This window comes from Sceloporus occidentalis, unplaced genomic scaffold (assembly GCF_023333645.1).
Source record: "Sceloporus occidentalis isolate IW3139 unplaced genomic scaffold, rSceOcc1.0.p SCAF_25, whole genome shotgun sequence".
NCBI lineage: Eukaryota > Metazoa > Chordata > Lepidosauria > Squamata > Phrynosomatidae > Sceloporus > Sceloporus occidentalis.
In genome coordinates this window covers 10,731,928-10,751,359 of record NW_028317005.1, presented here as the reverse complement: position 1 = coordinate 10,751,359, position 19,432 = coordinate 10,731,928, and the positions used below count along the sequence as shown (strand labels likewise).

Below are 19,432 nucleotides of genomic sequence, written 5' to 3'. Positions count from 1 at the left end.
GATGGCTTTTGGCAGGAGCGCAGCCGGGCCAGGCTGATTTCACCATTTGGATTCCTAATATCCATCACAGCCAACATGCGTCTTTGTACTGTACTCGTTTGTTTCTTCTGTCCTCTGTTACTGCATTTGTGGCAGACACAAAACACAATATAAATGTATTCTATGCGGGGGTGGGAATTGGGGTTTGGTATTACTTGGTATGTATCGGTTCCACTTGTTCGCTTAACCATTGAAAAAACTGGTTGTAGAGCTCTCCAAGTTGAGGTACATCTGATGTAACATCATGCCTGAAAGCGGGATTAACCTGTAGTATAGAGACCACTACTGTATTATTTTGGCCTTTTGATGTAAGGTTTTAATATATTGGCAAGTGCTTTGTATATACATGGCTGTAAAACATATACGGTATGTTGTCATTCCTTTTTCATTATTGGATTCTCAATGTTCTTTAAATTATGTATATTGCATGAGGGTGGTGGTAGCCCAAAAGTCATGAGGTCAACATTTAATGGAGGAGACACAAATTATTTTGGTGGTGTACAAGACTCTTATGCCATGTATAGACAAGGAGATATTACAGTATGTAAAAGTGTTTGTATCTGCATACAGATGTTGAGCATTTGTATCACTAGGGATGGAGACATTCCGGGAAACAGGTAGTCTAAACGCTCCATGGGTTAGATTTACCGTGGTATTTTAATATTTTTATTGGTTTATTTGAACACATCTACTCGTGATCATCTGAAGGTTTTGAATTCTATGCAACAACAGATGTGCTAGTGATGTCGTAAAGAATTTTAGTAGAACAAATGCTTTGACAGGGAGATAGGGAATTCAACATGAGCGATGATGAGACAGAACATTTGGTGTAAAGAACATGGACTTAAGTAACACAGGACTTATCTATGTAGATTTTGGGACATCAAATGTGCCTTCTTTAAATGGAAATATAAGTAACTTAGGTTTTCTGTGTTGGACCATTAAAAGGTAACTTTATAATCACTAAAGGCAACTCATTGATTCTACATCCTTTTTTATTTTAGGAAGATTTTTTATAAGCTTTCTAGATCTGTTATGTATATGTCTAAGATTAACTTTCTTTCTATTTATTAACAGGTGATCATATTTCCATTGAAAACTTTCCTGAGACTTCCCATATTGATGGTGAGATTGGTCCAACATCCAATTTTCCCCATCTGTCATCTCCAGCCTCTTCCAGCGATGAATTCACACCCAATGAGGGATCACCCTATCAAGCTCCTATTTATATCCCAGACGACATCCCAATTCCTTCAGACTTCGAACTTCAAGAGTCAAACATCCCTGGGGCAGGGTTAGGAATATGGACAAAAACTAAGATATCAGCTGGCGAGAAATTGGGACCGTTTGAAGGAGAGAAATGTATGAGTCTTGACAACCCACATTCTGGCTGGGAGGTAGGAAACCCAAAAATATAGGATTTACATTTATGCGGAATATAGATATTTAAGACGGCATCTTAAAGAAAAACTATACAGCTGTCTTGTTTATTAAACATAAAATTCACTTGAAAATAAACTTTAAAATTAAAATGTTCGCCATGTAAAAAAATGACATGTTCTACGCATTGTAGTCAATTCCTTTATTTTAAACGATTGAAAATAGCGGTCAGATATTCAGCGTATCTTACCAGCGCTAATATCTGATGGCTATAGGGGTTTGTTTTGGGGCCTCTTGGTGCCAGAGGGTCTGACTACCTATCTAGTTACCTTAGATAACCTTCACTAGGTTCTGCGTGCCTTGGTAAACCTTCAGTTATTTTGCCTACTGACACAAGAAATACTGTATGCACAGAACCCCGTGCTTAGCTGTAGCTGCGAGCGCTCATTCAGTGAGCAGAAGTCATGTTTCACACACACATTAAAAGCCTGGGTGTAAATTAGTACACACTAATCTAAAATCGAAAAATTATATTTTTTGTTTCTGTCTGTACTACTGCCACTGAATACCTATTCCAGGTTAGTTACATTTAGTTATATATTTTACATTTAACTCCTTGTGCCATAATGCCGGGGAGTTTCTTTGCAATTTGTTGTACAATGCCAAGAAATCCAGAAAGGAAGGCTCTCACCATTCCCCGTTCTAATAATGATCACACAGCTGTAGAGTTCATAATACCACAGACCAAGAGTTATCTTCTTCTTTTAATGGAAAATGTGACAGGAAATCATAATTCTTTCCATTAGCTAAACATGTTGCAGACATTTATTATTGAATGACATGGCAAGAGAGGTTTAAAGATGACATGGCTTCATTAAGTACAGTAGGTGTCATTAAGTAAAACGGTCAATATGCCACAATGCAATGGCCTGTAAAATTGGATTGATTTGGTAAACGTAAGTCAGATAGATATGTTTGCTTTCATCATCAATTTCTGGGGTGGGTGAGAAGGTGATGTCACCAATCCGGAAGCAATCAACTTACAAAGGGATCCAGGCAGTCTACCGAAGAACAGATATTGCTGTAAGATGGTGACAGAGGTTCCAAATTGTGTTTTAGTCCAAAGTAACCTACCAGTGCTGTCACCTCTTGTAAAATAGCAAATATTTATCTATATATAAAACACACACACTACCCCAGTCTTGTGTTAACAGGGCTATGGAATATGTAAAGTAATATCGCTTCAACAAAGTGATTTCATTCACCTGCAGGCGGGGATTTATTGAACGTCATTCCTGTTAGTAGAAAATATAAGTTAATGAATAATCTTGATTGATATTTTTTAATTCATTTTGGGGTTGTGTTTGAATGTATTTATATATATATATGTGTGTGTATATGTGTATATAAATATATATATATATATGTATATATAAACAAATGTTACCAACAGCCTAATTTTTCCTCTTTTTAGTGATGCTATCATCTTTGCTCTGATTCAACTCCTTGAATATCAGGACTGTAGCTAAATAAGGTGGTTTAAAATAACTTTGGGTAGCATTTATTTCTGTTACTACCAGGATGCTGCCCATAGCTTAAACCCATGCATGTTGCCCTAAATACCTGCACTTGGATATTTGCCGTATTGGCAGGATAATTTTTTGAACGTGCAGTATTGACATTTCTTAAAAAAAATATATATTGAATGTCAACCAAGCAATTGTTTCCATGTAGATATAAAAAAAATGTTTTGGATGAGTTGATCTCTGCTTTGCCAGGAATCACTGCCGTTACTGCCAGTTCGACATTTACCGTTAACGTTACCGATTATTATATGTTTAAGGCATTGTTTCCCAAATCTTCACAACAAAATATGTGCATAAAAAGACATTGTCGAAGGGGTGACCCTTCCAGCAGTAAGTTGTTCATAGTATTTGGTTTAATCATAACAAGAGTATGCATTTCCATCACGTTTCTGCCACTTTGTTTCTTGATTGATGATCCAATTTGTGACCTTTTTTATATAAAGATAATACTTTAGAAACACTTTTTTTTTTATGCACTTTTTAATATTGTCAGTTTAATGTGCAGAGTTTTGGCAATAGCTATATGTGGAGATATCCAGTCTTAAGAAATATATTTAGTATATCCAACTTAACTGCTCAGTATCTTTTCCTCCTGCTTGTGGATTTCAGTTGCATCAGTATAGCATTTGATGTTAATCTTATGTTTAGAATTGCCTTTATAACTTTTTTCCCCCCTATACCAATATCTATCAAAACAGGTAGGTTTGGATAACCCCTAACTAATATGAAATATAATTTTTTTTAAAAACATTTTTAATTACCCCGTACTCTTTCCTAAACAAATTCTATACGTTTTGATATATTTATTATATTCTTAAGATAAAGATAAATATTTAAATTGTTATGTTATATACTACTCATGTCCTGTCCACCAATTGTACATCGCTATGGAATTTGATGGCGCTATATAAAACAATAAATAATAATGATGATTGTATTAATTTTGCTTATAGCTATATTTCTGTGTATTATTAAAAATGGTGACTAATTGCTTAGTGTCAAGTATTGATCAGTGATTATATTTATATTATATATTTATATATATTTTTTTTATTCTTTTGTGGAGTGCGAGCGCTTCTACTAGTGTCTTGCTCACAAAGTGTAAAGCACTGCAAGTAGTGGATGAATCAGCAGATCAGTCATTTAACATGATTCCGAAATAGAGCCATTGTGTTCTGCGAATATAATTAAATCAGCGATGGCTCTTTTTTTATGGAACAAAGGGACATAAGCCTTGAGAGACTATCAAAAGCTCTTCAGACATTAGATTTCACCCTTGTTTTCTTTTTAGCTCAGTCTTTCGGCTTCAGTCTTAAATTCGCTTTGCATACCGTAACAGTGTGAGTCTTTTCAATTACGTGACTCTCTATCATTTCCATTATTGCGGAGAAGAGGTCCGGCGGTCTGTTAACAAGCGCCAAAGTTCAGGAACTCTTAAACTAGTTTCTCGGGTCAGAGGGGAAAGTTGACTTTGTGAATGGAACAAAGGTGTGCCTTGATAACTCTGCGAGCAGGAAAGAGATCTTATGTAATGTGTACATTACATGAAGTGTTTTATGAGTGTAGACGATCGGCAACGGCAACAAAATTGTCCACTCAACAACCAAAAAAATGGGTTTTGGGTTTAAAATGTAACCCTTTCTAGGCAAGTGCAATGCCATACTTTTTACTGATCCCTTTTGCCCCGATTGATAATATTCTAAAACACTAAAATACATAATTTTGCCAAGTAGAAAACCGTCAGTTTTAATGTAATCATTTCAAACCGCCAGACCTTTAGTTTAACTGTGTCATCTGTTACAATATATGTGACTTTATTAATTCTGCATTGAGAAGAATAGAGTAGCACGGCAATTTAGAGGAATACCATTTGAAAATGTGAAGTTAAAGATTTATTATTTAATTTTTTGCTGTTAAAAATGTTATAATTGATGTTGCAGTTCTAACTATCTAAAATGTATATTAGTGATCTCATTTGTTTGTCTCCTTTGCGTAAATATAGATAAAAAGCACATTTGTATATATTTCCGATCAGTAGGTGGCACACAGAGCAATGAAACTAACTCAGTGAGCTTTAACTAGCTGCAGCAGTCTATTCACTTTATTATAATGCATATTATCATCTCTGAAAAAGTCCTAGTTTACTTCGCTAGCAAAATACATGATACCAAACCATATCCCTGAATCGTGTGAACGGCACTCCCATGAGCGGATATGAAGCTACCTCTCTGCGTGTAGAGAAGATGAGCAGCATACTCACTCCGGCTTCTTTTCTAGGAGTTTCCATAGTGTGGATCTGTTTATTTTGAATGCTTTACTGATTATTTTAGTGAGAAATAGAAAGTGAAACAAATATACAAGTGGTTTAATTTGTTTGTTTTGGGCTTCTTTGCCGCAGAGGTATAGCCTAAGGCAGACACGCCAGTACAGTGGGGTGGACTTACCATTGCAGAAGTTGATCTGCGTTGGTTTCTTGCAGAAGGTAACCGAGGGTGGCCATTAATAATTCTATAGCGATATCAGGGGTTTTAGACATTTCTAGAAACATAGAATGTGTCTGTAGATGAGAACCATTTAGCCTATCTAGTCTGCCCAATTTCTGAATGCTTTCCTAAGTCCCTAGCTAGGATTTTGAACTGTATTAACCTATGCCACTTCTGCTGGAAGGTTATTTCATGCATCTATCACTCTCTCAGTAAAGAAATATTTTCTGATATTACTTTTAAACCTTCGCCCTTCTAATTATGTCTTCTTGTTGTGGTAGTGTTTCTTCTTTTAAATATACTGTCCACCTTTATCCTGTTGATTCCATTTACGTATTTAAATGTTTTTATCACATGCCCGCTGTCTCTTCTTTCAAGCTATACAAGATAAGATTGTTAAACTTTCCTTGTAAGTGTTATCCTGTGATCCATGAACCATTTTAGTAGCCCTTCTCTGAACTTTCTCCAACATATCTATATCCTTCTGGAGGTACACAATACTCCAAGTGAGGTCTCACCAGTGATCTGTACAACGGCATGAGCTCTTCCCTCTTTCTACTGCTAATATCTCTCCTTATACAACCAATAATTCTGCTAGCATTACCTGCTGCTCGATTGCATTGACTACCAACTTTTTAAATATACATGCAAAGACACTCACTCAAAGACGCAAGGTAAGTTTTTGGATTCCCTACCCATGGTTAGGTGGATTCTCTCATTTGCATATACCTGGTGTTTTACATACACCATGGAGTTGGAAATGCATTTCTCTAGCATGTGGGCACTTGTAAAACATGGCAAAATCCCATATGCATCTTTATTTATAATTTTATTTTTAGACCCTTAGACCATTACATGACACTTAGAGTCCATGAAGTCTTGTCAGGAAATCGTTCCGATGAATATACAAATTATTTTTACCCTATTAAATGGTGCTGCTTGTACTGAAAACCTATCGAACCTGTAAACTTCCCACTCATCCTGAATGCCTAACCGTTTTGGAGGTCCATGAGAAACCCGTGGTTGAGAAACGGTGTAGTTCATCTTAACATCTGTCAATCTTACTTTATTTTTGTTATACAGAAAAGGGAGTACAACCTAAAAAGCATAAAAGGGATGAAAACTCAGGTTATCGGGTTGCCGTTAGAATAATAATGACCAATAAGAAACCAAGAATTCAAAGCATACCCGCCCAATACCATTCAAAAAACCTATCTAAGGCATAAATATTGTGGGTTCCGTCATACTGTATGGCCATATATTGCCCAGCCAGACACTAAGTGTACCCCAAGTTTGGATAGTCCTATCTAATGTTTTATGGCTAAATGCAGTGGGACTGCGCTGCCTTTTAACCGAATGAGACTCTGGACACCATTAACGAGGCACCTGTGTTTCACTTTTTTATGGTTCAAATTAGTAAAATAAAGTGCAATTAATAAGGATGCAGTATAGTCTTATTACTTTTGTGCTTCTTATGACATGGAATTCTAGCAAACACACACACTTTTGCTAAATCGCAGTTGAAAAGCATTATTATATTTATATATAAAATGATACCGGCACTCTAGCAGCAGCTTCTTAAACATTCAAAAGGAGGGGGGGGATGTGAACAAGCTAAATAATGATTCCCAGTCACTGGCAGAGGGTTCACCTGGGGTTATGAAAAGTGACCAGAGAGAATTATTTTTTCTGCCCCTTAGAAAGGTGTTGACAATGCGATGACATCTTCTAAAGGAGGATGTCGAAACTTGCAGTAGCTTTCTCAAATCTCTCCTCAGGACACCTTAACCCGGGTCATCCTCTGGGATAACAGCTAATCGCACATTCATATATATAAGATAAGTGCAAACATGTGTGTGCAGCAAATGTTTCAAATGTGCTATGCCTGCGGTGTTTTAAGATGACTCTACAGAAACCCTCCTTTCCAAAGTTTATTGAAGGTATCTCGACAAACTGCTCCCCCAAATCAGTCTACCTTGCAAAAGCTGGTTGTTTTTTGTGTAAAGTTTATATATTAGTATAGATACTTACCGTATTTGCTCGATTATAAGACGACTCAAATCTGAATATTAATTTAGGAAAAAAAGAAAAAGCCTGAATATAAGACGACCCTATAGGAAAAAAGTTTTACCAGTAAATGTTAATTCATGTAAACTATTTTTTTTAATAAAAGCTATGATTGAGAAAAATATTTTGGTTTTATTTCCTTCTATTTTCCAACCTGCCCCCCCCCCAGTTATGCACATCTGCCCCAGAAATGCCTTATACCCCCTATATGCCCCATGATATGCCTTTTAACCCTCTAAATTCCACTGTGCCCCATGATATGCCTTTTTAACCCTATATGCGACTGTGCCCCATGATATGCCTTTTGACCCCCTATGTGCCACTCTGCCTCCAGAAATGCCTTATACCCCTATATGCCACTCTGGCATTTAGAGGGTTAAAGGGCATATTATGGGGAAGAGTGGCATATAGGGAGGTTTAAGGCATTCAGGAGGCGTATAGAGGGTTAAAAAGGCATTTCTGGAGGCAGAGTGGCATTAAGGGGGTTAAAAGGCATTTCACAGAACACTCTGCCTGCAGAAATGCCTTATGCCCCCATTTAACACCCCCCTCCCTCCCTCCCTCCCTCCAAACTTACCGGTGCTTCTGACTTCCCTTCATGTAGCCGGGGCAGCGTGTAGATCCCACGCACTTACGCTGCAGCCGGAAGGAGGCGTGGCTAGCAGCGGGGGTTGTCTGCGTCCATCTCGCAGACCTTCCCCCGACTGTCAGAGATTAGAGTTCCCCGCTGCTAGCAACGCCTCCTTCCTGCTGCAGCGGAAGCTGTCTACGCGAATCGCGTAGACATCTACACGCTGCCCCAGCTACACACCGGGGACTCAGAAGTACCGGTAAGTGGGGCGGGGGGGGGGAGACAGGAGGATCCAGGTCCCCTGCAGCTGCGGGGGATCTGGATCTTAGTCGTCTCATAGTCAGACCTATTTGAGGTCTGATTATAAGACGAAGGGTATTTTTCAGAGCATTTGCTCTGAAAAAAACCTTGTCTTATAATCGAGCAAATACGGTATATAAAGTGGGCCATTATTAAGGACGCTTTTGGTGAGCCAGGCCAGCCACATGTAGTATAATGAGTTGTGAAAAAACTCGACCAGGACCACTGGTTAAGTGCCTAAAATTTTACGATTAAGTGGTCCACATGAGGTGAGTCATGATTGGCAGTGGTTTCTATTGCCGTCCAAGTGATTTTGGCAACTCCTACATCATAAGGAGTAACTGTTGGCTGAGATAGAAGTAACAAAAGGTTCCTTACCTTGAGATGAACATGTCTGTAAAAGCCCTTTAGCCACCAAGGACTTCAAAGGGCTTTATCATGACACATCGCCTATGCCTGTGAGGAGGAAGAATTGTATTAAACAATGGTTTGCCAGTAAGCTCTAGCTGGTGTAGCTGCCTAGGAACACATACATATACACTCATAATGCCTGGGAATCCACATGCACAGATACCTGGCACATCCACTGGATTGATAAACTCTGAAACGTAAATTACCAGTCATTAGTCAGACCTTATTGTTATTATCTTTTATTTATATAACTCCAACGATTTACGCAGTGCTTCCTACAATACATATATTAACCCCTTGATGACGATTGACGTGCCAGGACAGTCATGATTTAAAGCGGGTGTAGAAAGCAATCTAAGGTCACTTTCTTTACCCAGACGGTGTTGCTGAGGCATTCAGTAACATAGAGATCTGCATCAGGGGCCATTTCTAGCCCCTCCCCGGTGCGTTAACTTCCGCCATGGATTTTAGGGTGGTGGACACCCATTTTAGGAGCCGATCAATGATCTTCAAAAATGTATGGTTTGATGGAGTAAATTGCATTGGCAGGCTTTAAAGGTGTCCCAAATACCACATGGGTAGTATGACCAGATTTGGAAAAACTGGTTTTGAAATAACAAAACGCTACTTGTAATTATTGCAGAAAAAAAAGTTGGGAATTTCTCAGGACAAAAAGTAGAATCTATTTAGCAGGTTTTTTCCTTAGCTTTTATAGATGAGTAAAAGATTTTTCAAGTAAGTATTTTTTTTCTTCCCCTCAATTTTCACCATATTTTATACTTTTTTATAGTAAATAATACAATACACTTAAAATGACATCTAAAGAAAGTACCTTCTTGTCCTGAAAAAACAATGAATAACTCGTGTGGGTTTAGTAAATGGGAAAGAAGAGAATTAAAGTTAAACACGAGCAGGGCCGAAATGTTAAAAAAAGGAAAATCAGCCATTGTCATGAAGGGATTGAAGAGAAAAGACAAAATTTGACTAAGATAAATCAATACATTTGGTAAAGTGAGCCCTGCTTACAATCTAGATGTACATTCTAGACTTATGGATACACTTGGTTATTTGTTTAGCATTAATGGGGAAAGAACTTGGTTTAGAAAATGGAAAATGAGCCACAATTGCATAAAATAATTAACTATGCATTTTATTTAAACCGATTATAACAAATGTAAACGGGGTGTTCGATCTGGACACGCCTTTGTAATGTGAAACATTTTATTTCTATAGTTCTTGGTATGCCATAACTTGAGTTCAAGATTTTGGCTGGCAGTAGGTCTACAGGCACAATAGGTTCATATTACTGTTTCGGTGGCTGGAAATGCGCTAAAATCTGCCCAGATTTCTCTTGCTTTCCTCTTCTTTTCTTAGAATGGATCACGGGATAAGTATTCAGGTTTCAATGCAGACCCAGACCAAGGCCTGAACAGATTAACAGAGAGCATGAATGAAGGCCTGAGGATTAGGAAGCCAAATGCCCAGCCTGTCATCCACCTTGTTTGTAGACTTGCCATTTTTCAGGCTTTCAGAATGAGTATTGAAACCAAGAATAGATAATAAGTACCAGGGTCCCTCAAGTGTTTTGTGATTCACAAAATTCCGTTAACATGTCAGAGCTGACAGGATGATGGAACATTGTGTGTCAGGAGTTAGTTTTTTGTCTCATGTGGGGCTTTAATATTGAGTGAATGCAGATGTTATCAACATGTCCCAGACAGACACAGACAGTGAAATGTGACAAGCTGTCTGCAGAGTAACACCGGCTTGATTTTGTTTAAATAACCCCTTTGTAAAGATATTTTTTAGATGTATATCCGCATAGTGCGAAAAGTCTCCAAATGTAACACGGTAGCAAATCACACAAATTTCCTGCTATCTGTATCACATCACATCGCAATGTGAATTATGAAGGTGCTACATAAATCGGTAAATCATAATAATATTTAAAGTAGTATTACTCCCATATCTGTAACTATTATATAGAAAAGAAATAGTGGTATATATGCAATGTTCTAAGATAATCCTTTTTGTGTTGTCATTGCCTTCAACCAAATATGTGCTCTTTTTGGCAAACTTAGGTTGTGGCTCTTGAACCATGAACTTACTCTTTTTGGTGTATATGACAAAGGACTAGCACAATGAAACGAAATGTAAAAGTGTTTACAGATTAGCTTACACATGATGCGCTGGTGTGAAAATAAATGACCTATCCAGTTTTAAGAATGGTGATAAATTGGTCCTTAATTCCCCTAAAACTTCCTAAAACCCCTTTTTTTTTCCCAGCTATATACAGTTTTCTTGTATAGAGTAAGATGGTCATAGTTCACAAAATTGATTACATACATTTGCCAAAAATACTTTTGTGGTTTATAGAGAACAAAATCTGTGCAGCAATCACAGTAATTCCATAATGTGACTAATTTTATGATTTATGTACAATACAAAGAGGCTTATGTGAAAAACATGGAGGTTTCCAGAGGGAACCTATCCAATATCAGGTGGGGGAGCAAGACTTTACTTCTCGTCTCACCTGAAAACTTGGAATGCAACAATTACAATTTTTATTATCGTTATTGGGGAAATTAAAAATTAAGCCGCTAATTGTCCTGCAAGTTAAGTTTTACATTTCATCGGCCAGCTCGGATCCATTCCCAGGAATTAAGTGGCTTCCTTTTTTTACAAATTGAATGCTTCAACTGCAAGGAGCTCTTTTGTTCAAATAATTCAGTCAGCATGGAAATGATTTTCTCATTTAAGATGCTTTTCTCTCTTCTCTTCATTGTGTCCGTAAAATAGAGTAATGCCCAACTACTCTCTAATCAGCTTAAAAGGCTAATTCATTCTGCAGGGTTGTTGTCAGTGAATGGCTACAGGTGGGCACTCCAAGGGGTTTCTTCCTGGAGAGAAGCATTGTGTGTGTGTTCAGGAAGACTACATAGCTTCTCTCTCTCTTCTATCTTTCTCTTTTATCTGTCTTAGAATCCACCAGCCCGCCAGACACTAAGTTTGTTTTAGGAGCTGGCGGAGTGGTATTTCATATAAAGGGGAAACAAATATTTATGTATGTTAAACTCCAAGTGTTAAAGGTATTCTGATCACCTGCTTTATTTTGTGTTTGGGGTACAGAATATAAACCAGACGATATTCCACTAGCACTAGTTAATATGGATTCTGACTGCAGGGCAGTAAAGGTGCGGATGCAGCTTTATTGTCCAGGCAAGGCTGTCTTCTGATTGGGGTTTATTCACTAAAGAATGTGTTAGCAGGAAAGTTGCAGTTTTAGCTCACTTGCTTCGCTTTACATTACGAAGGGCTAACCCCAGTGAGCTTTTGCTCCAAGAATCGCTTGGATGGCCTTGCGGCATATTTAAATAATTGAGAGTTCCTGAAACCGTACATCATGCAGGGCCAGCTCAGCCCTTCTTGCAGAGATATTTGCCAGTGTTTGCCCTTCATAATGCATAGTGAATACAGGATGATTAAACCATAGTTATTCTGTCAACTTCTGCTTCAGTGAACATACACAGTTATTTGGTAAGAGCACGAGCTACTGTTTTAACACGGGTATTCTACCTCTAAGAAGGGAAAATTGTACACAAGGTTTAATATACCCTTACTTTTTCTTGAGATGAAAAATATATCTCGTTCAGCAATGTGAAATTTAAAAAAAAATAGGATAGTGTAATATTGTCTCAGGTTAAAGATTTTACTAGTGCCCTTATTATGCACTCGTATATTCACCGAGGATTATAGTCGTATCACAGAAATGTAATGACGGAAATGTAGTACATATATTTAATGGAGGTTTCTCCAGTTCCAGCTCCACCTGAAAGAAATCCCTTTCGATTGTATCAAGAAGATGTAGAAAACCAGATCAGTACCAAACGTGTATAGGATACGTTTTTAATAAATACAAAAAATACATATAAAACAAATGATCACCTGCAGCAAAAGTAAAATAGTTCATCAGAAATCCCCAGGTATCCAATATTAAAAAAAACTCGGCTTCCGCTTTACCCTTTGGAGCTTTGACTAGGCGCCATTCTACCACTGCCTCGTCTAGTTATTGGCCATTCATAATTTCTTCGTGATAGTTTTTAGTACAAAACTGTTCTTCCTAGGCTATGACGTTGTCAATCTTTTTTTTATAACTTTTGCCACTTCACTGAACTGTCCAAAATATATATATATATATATTTTTTTTTATTTTAATATCCGAGAATGAAGTTGGCCAAAATCGCTGGTGGCTGTGGTTGAATGTGGTCAAGTTGCAACCTTTCCATGTATTTACATCAGGAGCACTGATATGATTCTCTCAGTCACTATCCATTAGGAAGGGAACCGCAGCAAGACGTTCCTTCAAGAAAAGCTTTGGCTGCCCTACATAAAACACAATGTCAGATGAGTTTTTTTGAATGTCTTCTTTAACAAGGCGTTCTGCGAGTCCTAGCGGGACGGTCTTGCAATCATCTCTTCGTAATGAACAGTATAGTCATTCCATTCAAACGTTTTATCCCTCCCAGAACTGGTTTAGTTAATCAAACACATTCAGGCTACTCAAGGTTCAGTGTTTTTAGTACCTTGAAGCTAAAACCTATTCAATTTAAGGTAATTGTAGTGAGTGCCGCAAAGCAGAATTCATTATTTCATGATTTATTTATAGTATATCTAGGTAATTGAGTACTTGTCAAGGGGATTAAGCACCTGTAAACGAATCTTGACGTTGTTTGTTTTTATTGTGGCTTGTGACTGTCACCCGCCGACGTCGCGTTCATGTGAATCTGAGACTTCTGTTGATATCTGGATATAATATTCCTGGGAAATTATTCGGTGAAACAGGGCAGCTCGGTCGTTAAAATATTACATTCTAATCAAGAAAAGCTCCTTTTTAAAAGAGAGGAAATTATACTTGTAATTATCAGGACGTAAATTACAGGGGAGGAGCAGATTTCTGAAGAAGGAAAGTGGAAGGCTGGGCATTTGGGTTTAATGACAGTGCAAGGAAATGAAGATAAGGTAAGAAGGAAATGGTAGAGCATTGAAGGTCGGTGACCTTATTAAATCAGGAGAACATTTCTTCTGAAGCTATTACCTGTGATCAAATAGCCCGGTCATTTGTATACAGTGTGTTATGCAACCCTTTCCACTTCCAAGGAGATAATGGAAACAAAAATGTTTATAGAACTATGACTAAAATTTGGATTGCGTGAGATATTTATACTAGATGTCAGGACGCACATCCGTATTGTAAAACCCAATTAATGGAAGATAGTTAACCCTTAAGTTCTGTTTTTCATAGTTTTTTCATATTTTGCACATGCCAGTTTGAATTTCTTTACTATTTCAACTTTAAAGCTGTTCCAGGTATAAAGCTGCACGTCTTCACACATCACACTCTTTGACCCTCCAACATTATACCTTGTCTATTTTATTATCTTCTTTCCTCTGAGGACACACTTTATTTAGTTCCTTTTATATTTTTGAAGCGTTCGCTTATAAGTTATATGCATTTCTAAGACTCTAGAGCCATGCTCAGTCTGCTGTTTACTTTGACATTGTTAGGGGAAGTTTTCATTAAATTGCAATGAAATTACACAGCAGTCAAAATATGTTTAATGTGTTTATGGCCTGTATCAGACGTTGTCCACAAATCTTAATGTATTTTGGTAGGCGGAATGATGTTGGAGATCACGTGTGCCATCCGTAAGAAGTGCTGCCACAGTTGTTTAAGGCAGTTTGTAGTATTAACATCTCCAATTCACACACCAGAGTAAGATGTTTTACTTGGATAACAGGGAAATAGGGGGTAACAAGAAACATAGGTGTAGGAGGCGGCTGGAGGAAACAAATGTGATCAATTACCAAAGTGTGGAGCTAACAGATACATTATCTCTGGGCTTGTTGAAATAAGGATTTGATTGTTACCAAATGTGTCCAAGCGCTAAGGGAAAAAGAACACACTCATTTTGGCTGAAGATTTGACTGTAATAACATATATGTTTAACTGCTAAAGATGTTCAGAAATGTTCTCTTTTATTAGGGCTTAGTGAAGGCAAACATGGAAGTCAGAAGGACCATTTTAAGAATTTAATGCCTGATGTGTACAGGGCAACCATATGCATGAGTATGTACTAAGGAGCTAGATGTCCATGCAATGGGTGCTGATATGTTGGAGGAATGCATTGAGAATCTCCCCACTGACAAGCTTCATTGACCAAATTGTGACATCATGAAGGGACCTATGAGTACGTTTGTCGGTATATACTAATGACAGGAGTAATAATCTATGACTTAATCATGAAACATATGGATTGAATACTATTTTGTGGTGTCCCCTATTTGTGACAAAACTGGTAGTGATACTTTAATGGGAACATCTCATGATTAAGCTTTGTTTCGTTTTATCCATTACATTTGTAGAAAATTATTCTTTGTGGTTTTGTTTTCTTGTATTCTACAACTTATCATGTAATGCCTGGTGGCCCTTAAATATCACACAGGGGTGAGCAATTCAGCCACTGAACATCCCTGGTTATCTTCTAATGCATTTGTTATATGAGTACAGTAAGTATGATTACAGAAGTTTCATATACATTTAATCTTGAACCACTCATTGTGTGTGTTTATTATAAAGTATAGTTTAATCCCTTATTGTTGGGTAAACTACATAGAAAATTGGGATATGTAATTTATCACACATCAGTATCACACTTTGTCACGCAGAATTATTTGTGTTTGACAACTAATTCTCTATAACTAGATATTAGAAGAAAAATAGATTTTTAAAAAAAAATTAGTAACAAATAAGAAAAAAAAGAAAAAATATGGCTATGCCATGGGTTGAGAAATTTGGTTTGGATCTAGGAGCCAGATTTTTTTTTTTTTTTTTTCTTCCTCAATCATGCTTTTATTTTTCTGGAACCCGGGCATTGTCGAGCCTTGCCGTGCACGAACATACATCTACACTCTCCAACACCATACAGTAACAGACACACGCTAACATCGTTTCCTTACAAACACGAACACCTTACAGAAACACACACGTTAACATTCTATGCTCCTGTACACACACGCTAAAACCTTACAGCAATACATACACGCTAACACTATATACTGACATACACACTCATTCTAATGCCATACTGTAAAAATTAAACGCCACACTTATACAGATGCACACACACTGGCTAACACTATACATATATAAAATTATACACTCTCTTACACTGAATGTGGCACTACAATACAGTAGGCATGCTGACTTAGGGATCCTTCTGCACTGCGCCTCTGCAGGAAAGCATACGGTGGCGGTTTAATGATGGCAACCCTGCAAAACCCTGGGTGCCAGGAAGTGGTTTCTAGTCTCCGTGGTGACCTGGCGCCCGGGATTTGTCGAGCCCTGCAACATGCCATGTCACAGTCGCTATGTTATATCAAAATTGTTTTCTGATTTTGACAACAGTTCTTGTCCTTGAACCTGAACATTGAAGTCCCCCAACACGGCTGTACTTTGCTTGGCTTCTCTCCTTTCCAGAATTAGGCGGCCTATCATGACAGCATGGCAGACCTGACCATTTGGGGGGATGCAGGCTGCTGTACTAAAGCTAGTTAAAAGATTGGGATCATCTTCATTTCAGAGTTTTTTCCCTTCTTTCACCCCTTTACTATTTAAATGAGGTCACTTAGATCTTCTTCTTTTTTTCTTCTAATCAGTGACATGCGGTCGCTGCATCAACTCATTTACACATCACACGTGAGCATCAACTCATTTACACATCACACGTGAGTTGCAGAGTGGAAGGGGACGTCTGTGCACATTTGCAAAGCTTTATACCATTGTAAAGAATTCTCACTACTAAGAACTTCTGTTTTCTAAAACCCCACATTTGATATCAGGATTTATATCTAGATACATTCTTATTTCTTGATATATATATATATATATATAATATAATCTTGCTTTCGTTCATTGAGCTAGTTTTAAGGTCCATCTTTAATCAGATGGTTCATTCAAGTCTTGTTATTATACAACTGTGATTTTGGCTCATGCAAGGTAATGACTACTTTAACTTGCATGTAAAAAAAAAAAAAGTGGAATTGAAGAGATTAACTTGTGTTTGACCTACTGCAGCCCTTCTGGTAATGAGGGGTGCAAGAGCACAGAATTAATCTCTTGCAATTTGTTGCTCTCAGGGGTGCTGCAAAGTTTTAAAGGTTTTGATTTGTGACTGACTCCTGTTGTGAGGAATAGTCTTTGCAAAGCCCTGAAACTTGCTCCTTTTCATTATTCTGCAGTTATCCAGAATTCCTGTTCCCTGGTCCTTTACTCTTTCACACACATTGCATATTTAGATATTTGCAACATCACAACTCATACTCCCTTTCTGGTAAGTGCCATAGACTACTTAAAATCGCCTCATTGTATTTTGAAGGGTGAAGACCAAACTCACAGCTGATTTGGACAGGTAAAAGTCCAAGGACTTTTGACATTCTTACAATGGGACATATTGGCCAAATTATTCTTATCTGCTGTCAGATTCTGTTTCTATATTTCTATCCATGGCCAGGGCACACCAACCGCAAAATGATTTACACCATAATGTTTTAATAGTAACATCTACACAGTCTGGACTGGTTGGAACCACTTGTATGAAAGCATTGCGGGTGATTTATAAAGGTGTCGAATGTACGATTGCGGCAGTGTTATAAATTTTTCTAAGTCTGCTTGTACTCGTCATTATGCCGCAAGCACGATTTTAGGCATTGCACCTATGGTGTGTTTTTGCAGTATCTATAGATCGCCCCTAGGGCCTTTCCTGGAATTGTCATGTTTTGCCCCATAGGCTTTGGAAATATTATAGGCCTCTGTGTCAGCCTTTGATCTCCTGGCGGTGGTAACCTCTAGCCTTGTCCACACCTTCCTAACTCTTGAGCAGGAGTGTGAGATCTTCAATGTAAATATCCATCTAGTGTTAAAGAGATTGCTGCACTAAATTATGATTACACAATTGCAAATCGCAGCATTAGCATGAAATGGCCTGGTAAGTAAACCTAAATAATGGAATACTTTAGAATAAGGACTTTTTGCTAACTTTAAAGAGGATATCCCGTTGAAGACTATTTGGACATCCTTGAGCATAAAATACAGCTCTGTATACAGTAATGTAGGTTAGCATTGGTAAAAACCTGGTTTTACCTCATTTTGTGCCAATGGTGATAGTTCCCTTAAAGGTTTACAAGACAAAAAACACATCATGGGAAAGGTCAAATTATGCTTGGGTTGGCCAACTCATAGGCACATGTGGCTTGTCCCTTTCTTCCTCAGTCACTAAAAAGATAGCATAATATACCTTTTCATCTGATGCTCGTTAGAGAAACTAAAGGTGAGAAAGGACTTGCTCAAACGAGCTTACAGTCTAGGAAATACTGTGCAATTATATTGCCAGTTTGTGTTTTTGCACTTTATGGTGTGCTAACAATAACACTACTACTATGTCATAGGCTGGTTAAAGTCTACTAATGCCAAGTAGCATTGTATCTGATACCAATTACTGCTTGTATATCTGATTTAATTGGGTCAGGGGAGTGGCGAGTGGGTCCAAAGTCTTACAAAGTACTTGTCTTCAGAGGTGTGTAATATACAATCGCACCTGTGCTTTAAAAGGTTAATTGTTTTTTGTTCCCTTTATTGAGCTGTAGGAAATTCTGTAGCACTAATACAATAGAGGGAGACGGGCCATTAGTAATGACATTAAAACTGACAATATACAAAATTAAACATACACTTTCAACCATGACAATATACTGGTACAAAAGGACGAAGACGACCCTGCACTTGAAAGCTTTGTCGTATGTAAGATCTCACGACGCTCAAATCAAAAGAACGTTATCAAGCTTAGTATAAACCTGTAAACCTTCCTTGTTTATGGCTTTACCAATACAAATGTTGTCGCTATTTATCTCCGAGAACACAGCGTTTTGGTATTAGCAGAGGGAAGCCGCATACTTTGTAGGTTTCCGTGCCATGTTACCTGTTGGTAGAACACGTGTAACATCCAGGCCAGTGCTGTGAAATTATCGCACTCGCCCTAGACTTTACAGGATCTTTTGGTCATTTTGTTTCAGCGGCTTCTTGATCTCAAGACTCCAAGCATTTTTGTTTCAGCAGCTGCCAAGATTGTCAATCGAGATCTGTCAGAAAGGATTTCTGCTGGCCAAACTTTGAAGCTACTTTCTGACATCTCCGGCAAAACTAATTGTTGTCTCCTGCCTGTATAAAGTCCTAATGAGTTAGTGTCTTCACAAGGGATAAGAGAAAAGTGACTTATAAAATCAGTTTACCAGGCTATCACGCAAAGTTTTTGTCTTTGGTGATGACAATCGGTAGACAGAGCATAACGTAAAAGAAGTAGGGCTCTGAGAAAGGGTTAGAGAACATCCATCTTTCCACCTCTTCTAATTGTCTCCTTTCTTTACTCATTTTCATACCCGCTTCTCCTTTGTAAAGACACTTTATGACAAGCATTGTGTTCTCCTTTGAACACGAGAATTTTTTTTATTTTGCACAAGATCTTTGTGGGCTTTGAGTGGAA

General features: G+C 37.8%; 1 protein-coding gene across 4 annotated transcripts in view; it reads left to right on the top strand.

Annotated features, from left to right (window-relative positions):
• The first annotated feature begins 1,190 nt into the window (after positions 1-1,190).
• Positions 1,191-19,432, top strand: part of LOC149300387 (MDS1 and EVI1 complex locus protein EVI1-A-like) — a 107,452-nt gene continuing 89,210 nt past the window's right edge. For 3 of the 4 annotated variants that reach the window (XM_089485366.1, XM_089485365.1, XM_089485364.1), the window contains exon 1: positions 1,209-1,436. In XM_089485366.1, the coding sequence (XP_089341492.1) occupies positions 1,404-1,436 (33 nt within the window). In that variant the 5' untranslated portion in view covers positions 1,209-1,403. Of the gene's footprint in view, positions 1,437-19,432 lie in introns of all 4 variants that reach the window. The other variant, XM_089485363.1, reaches the window with a different exon arrangement.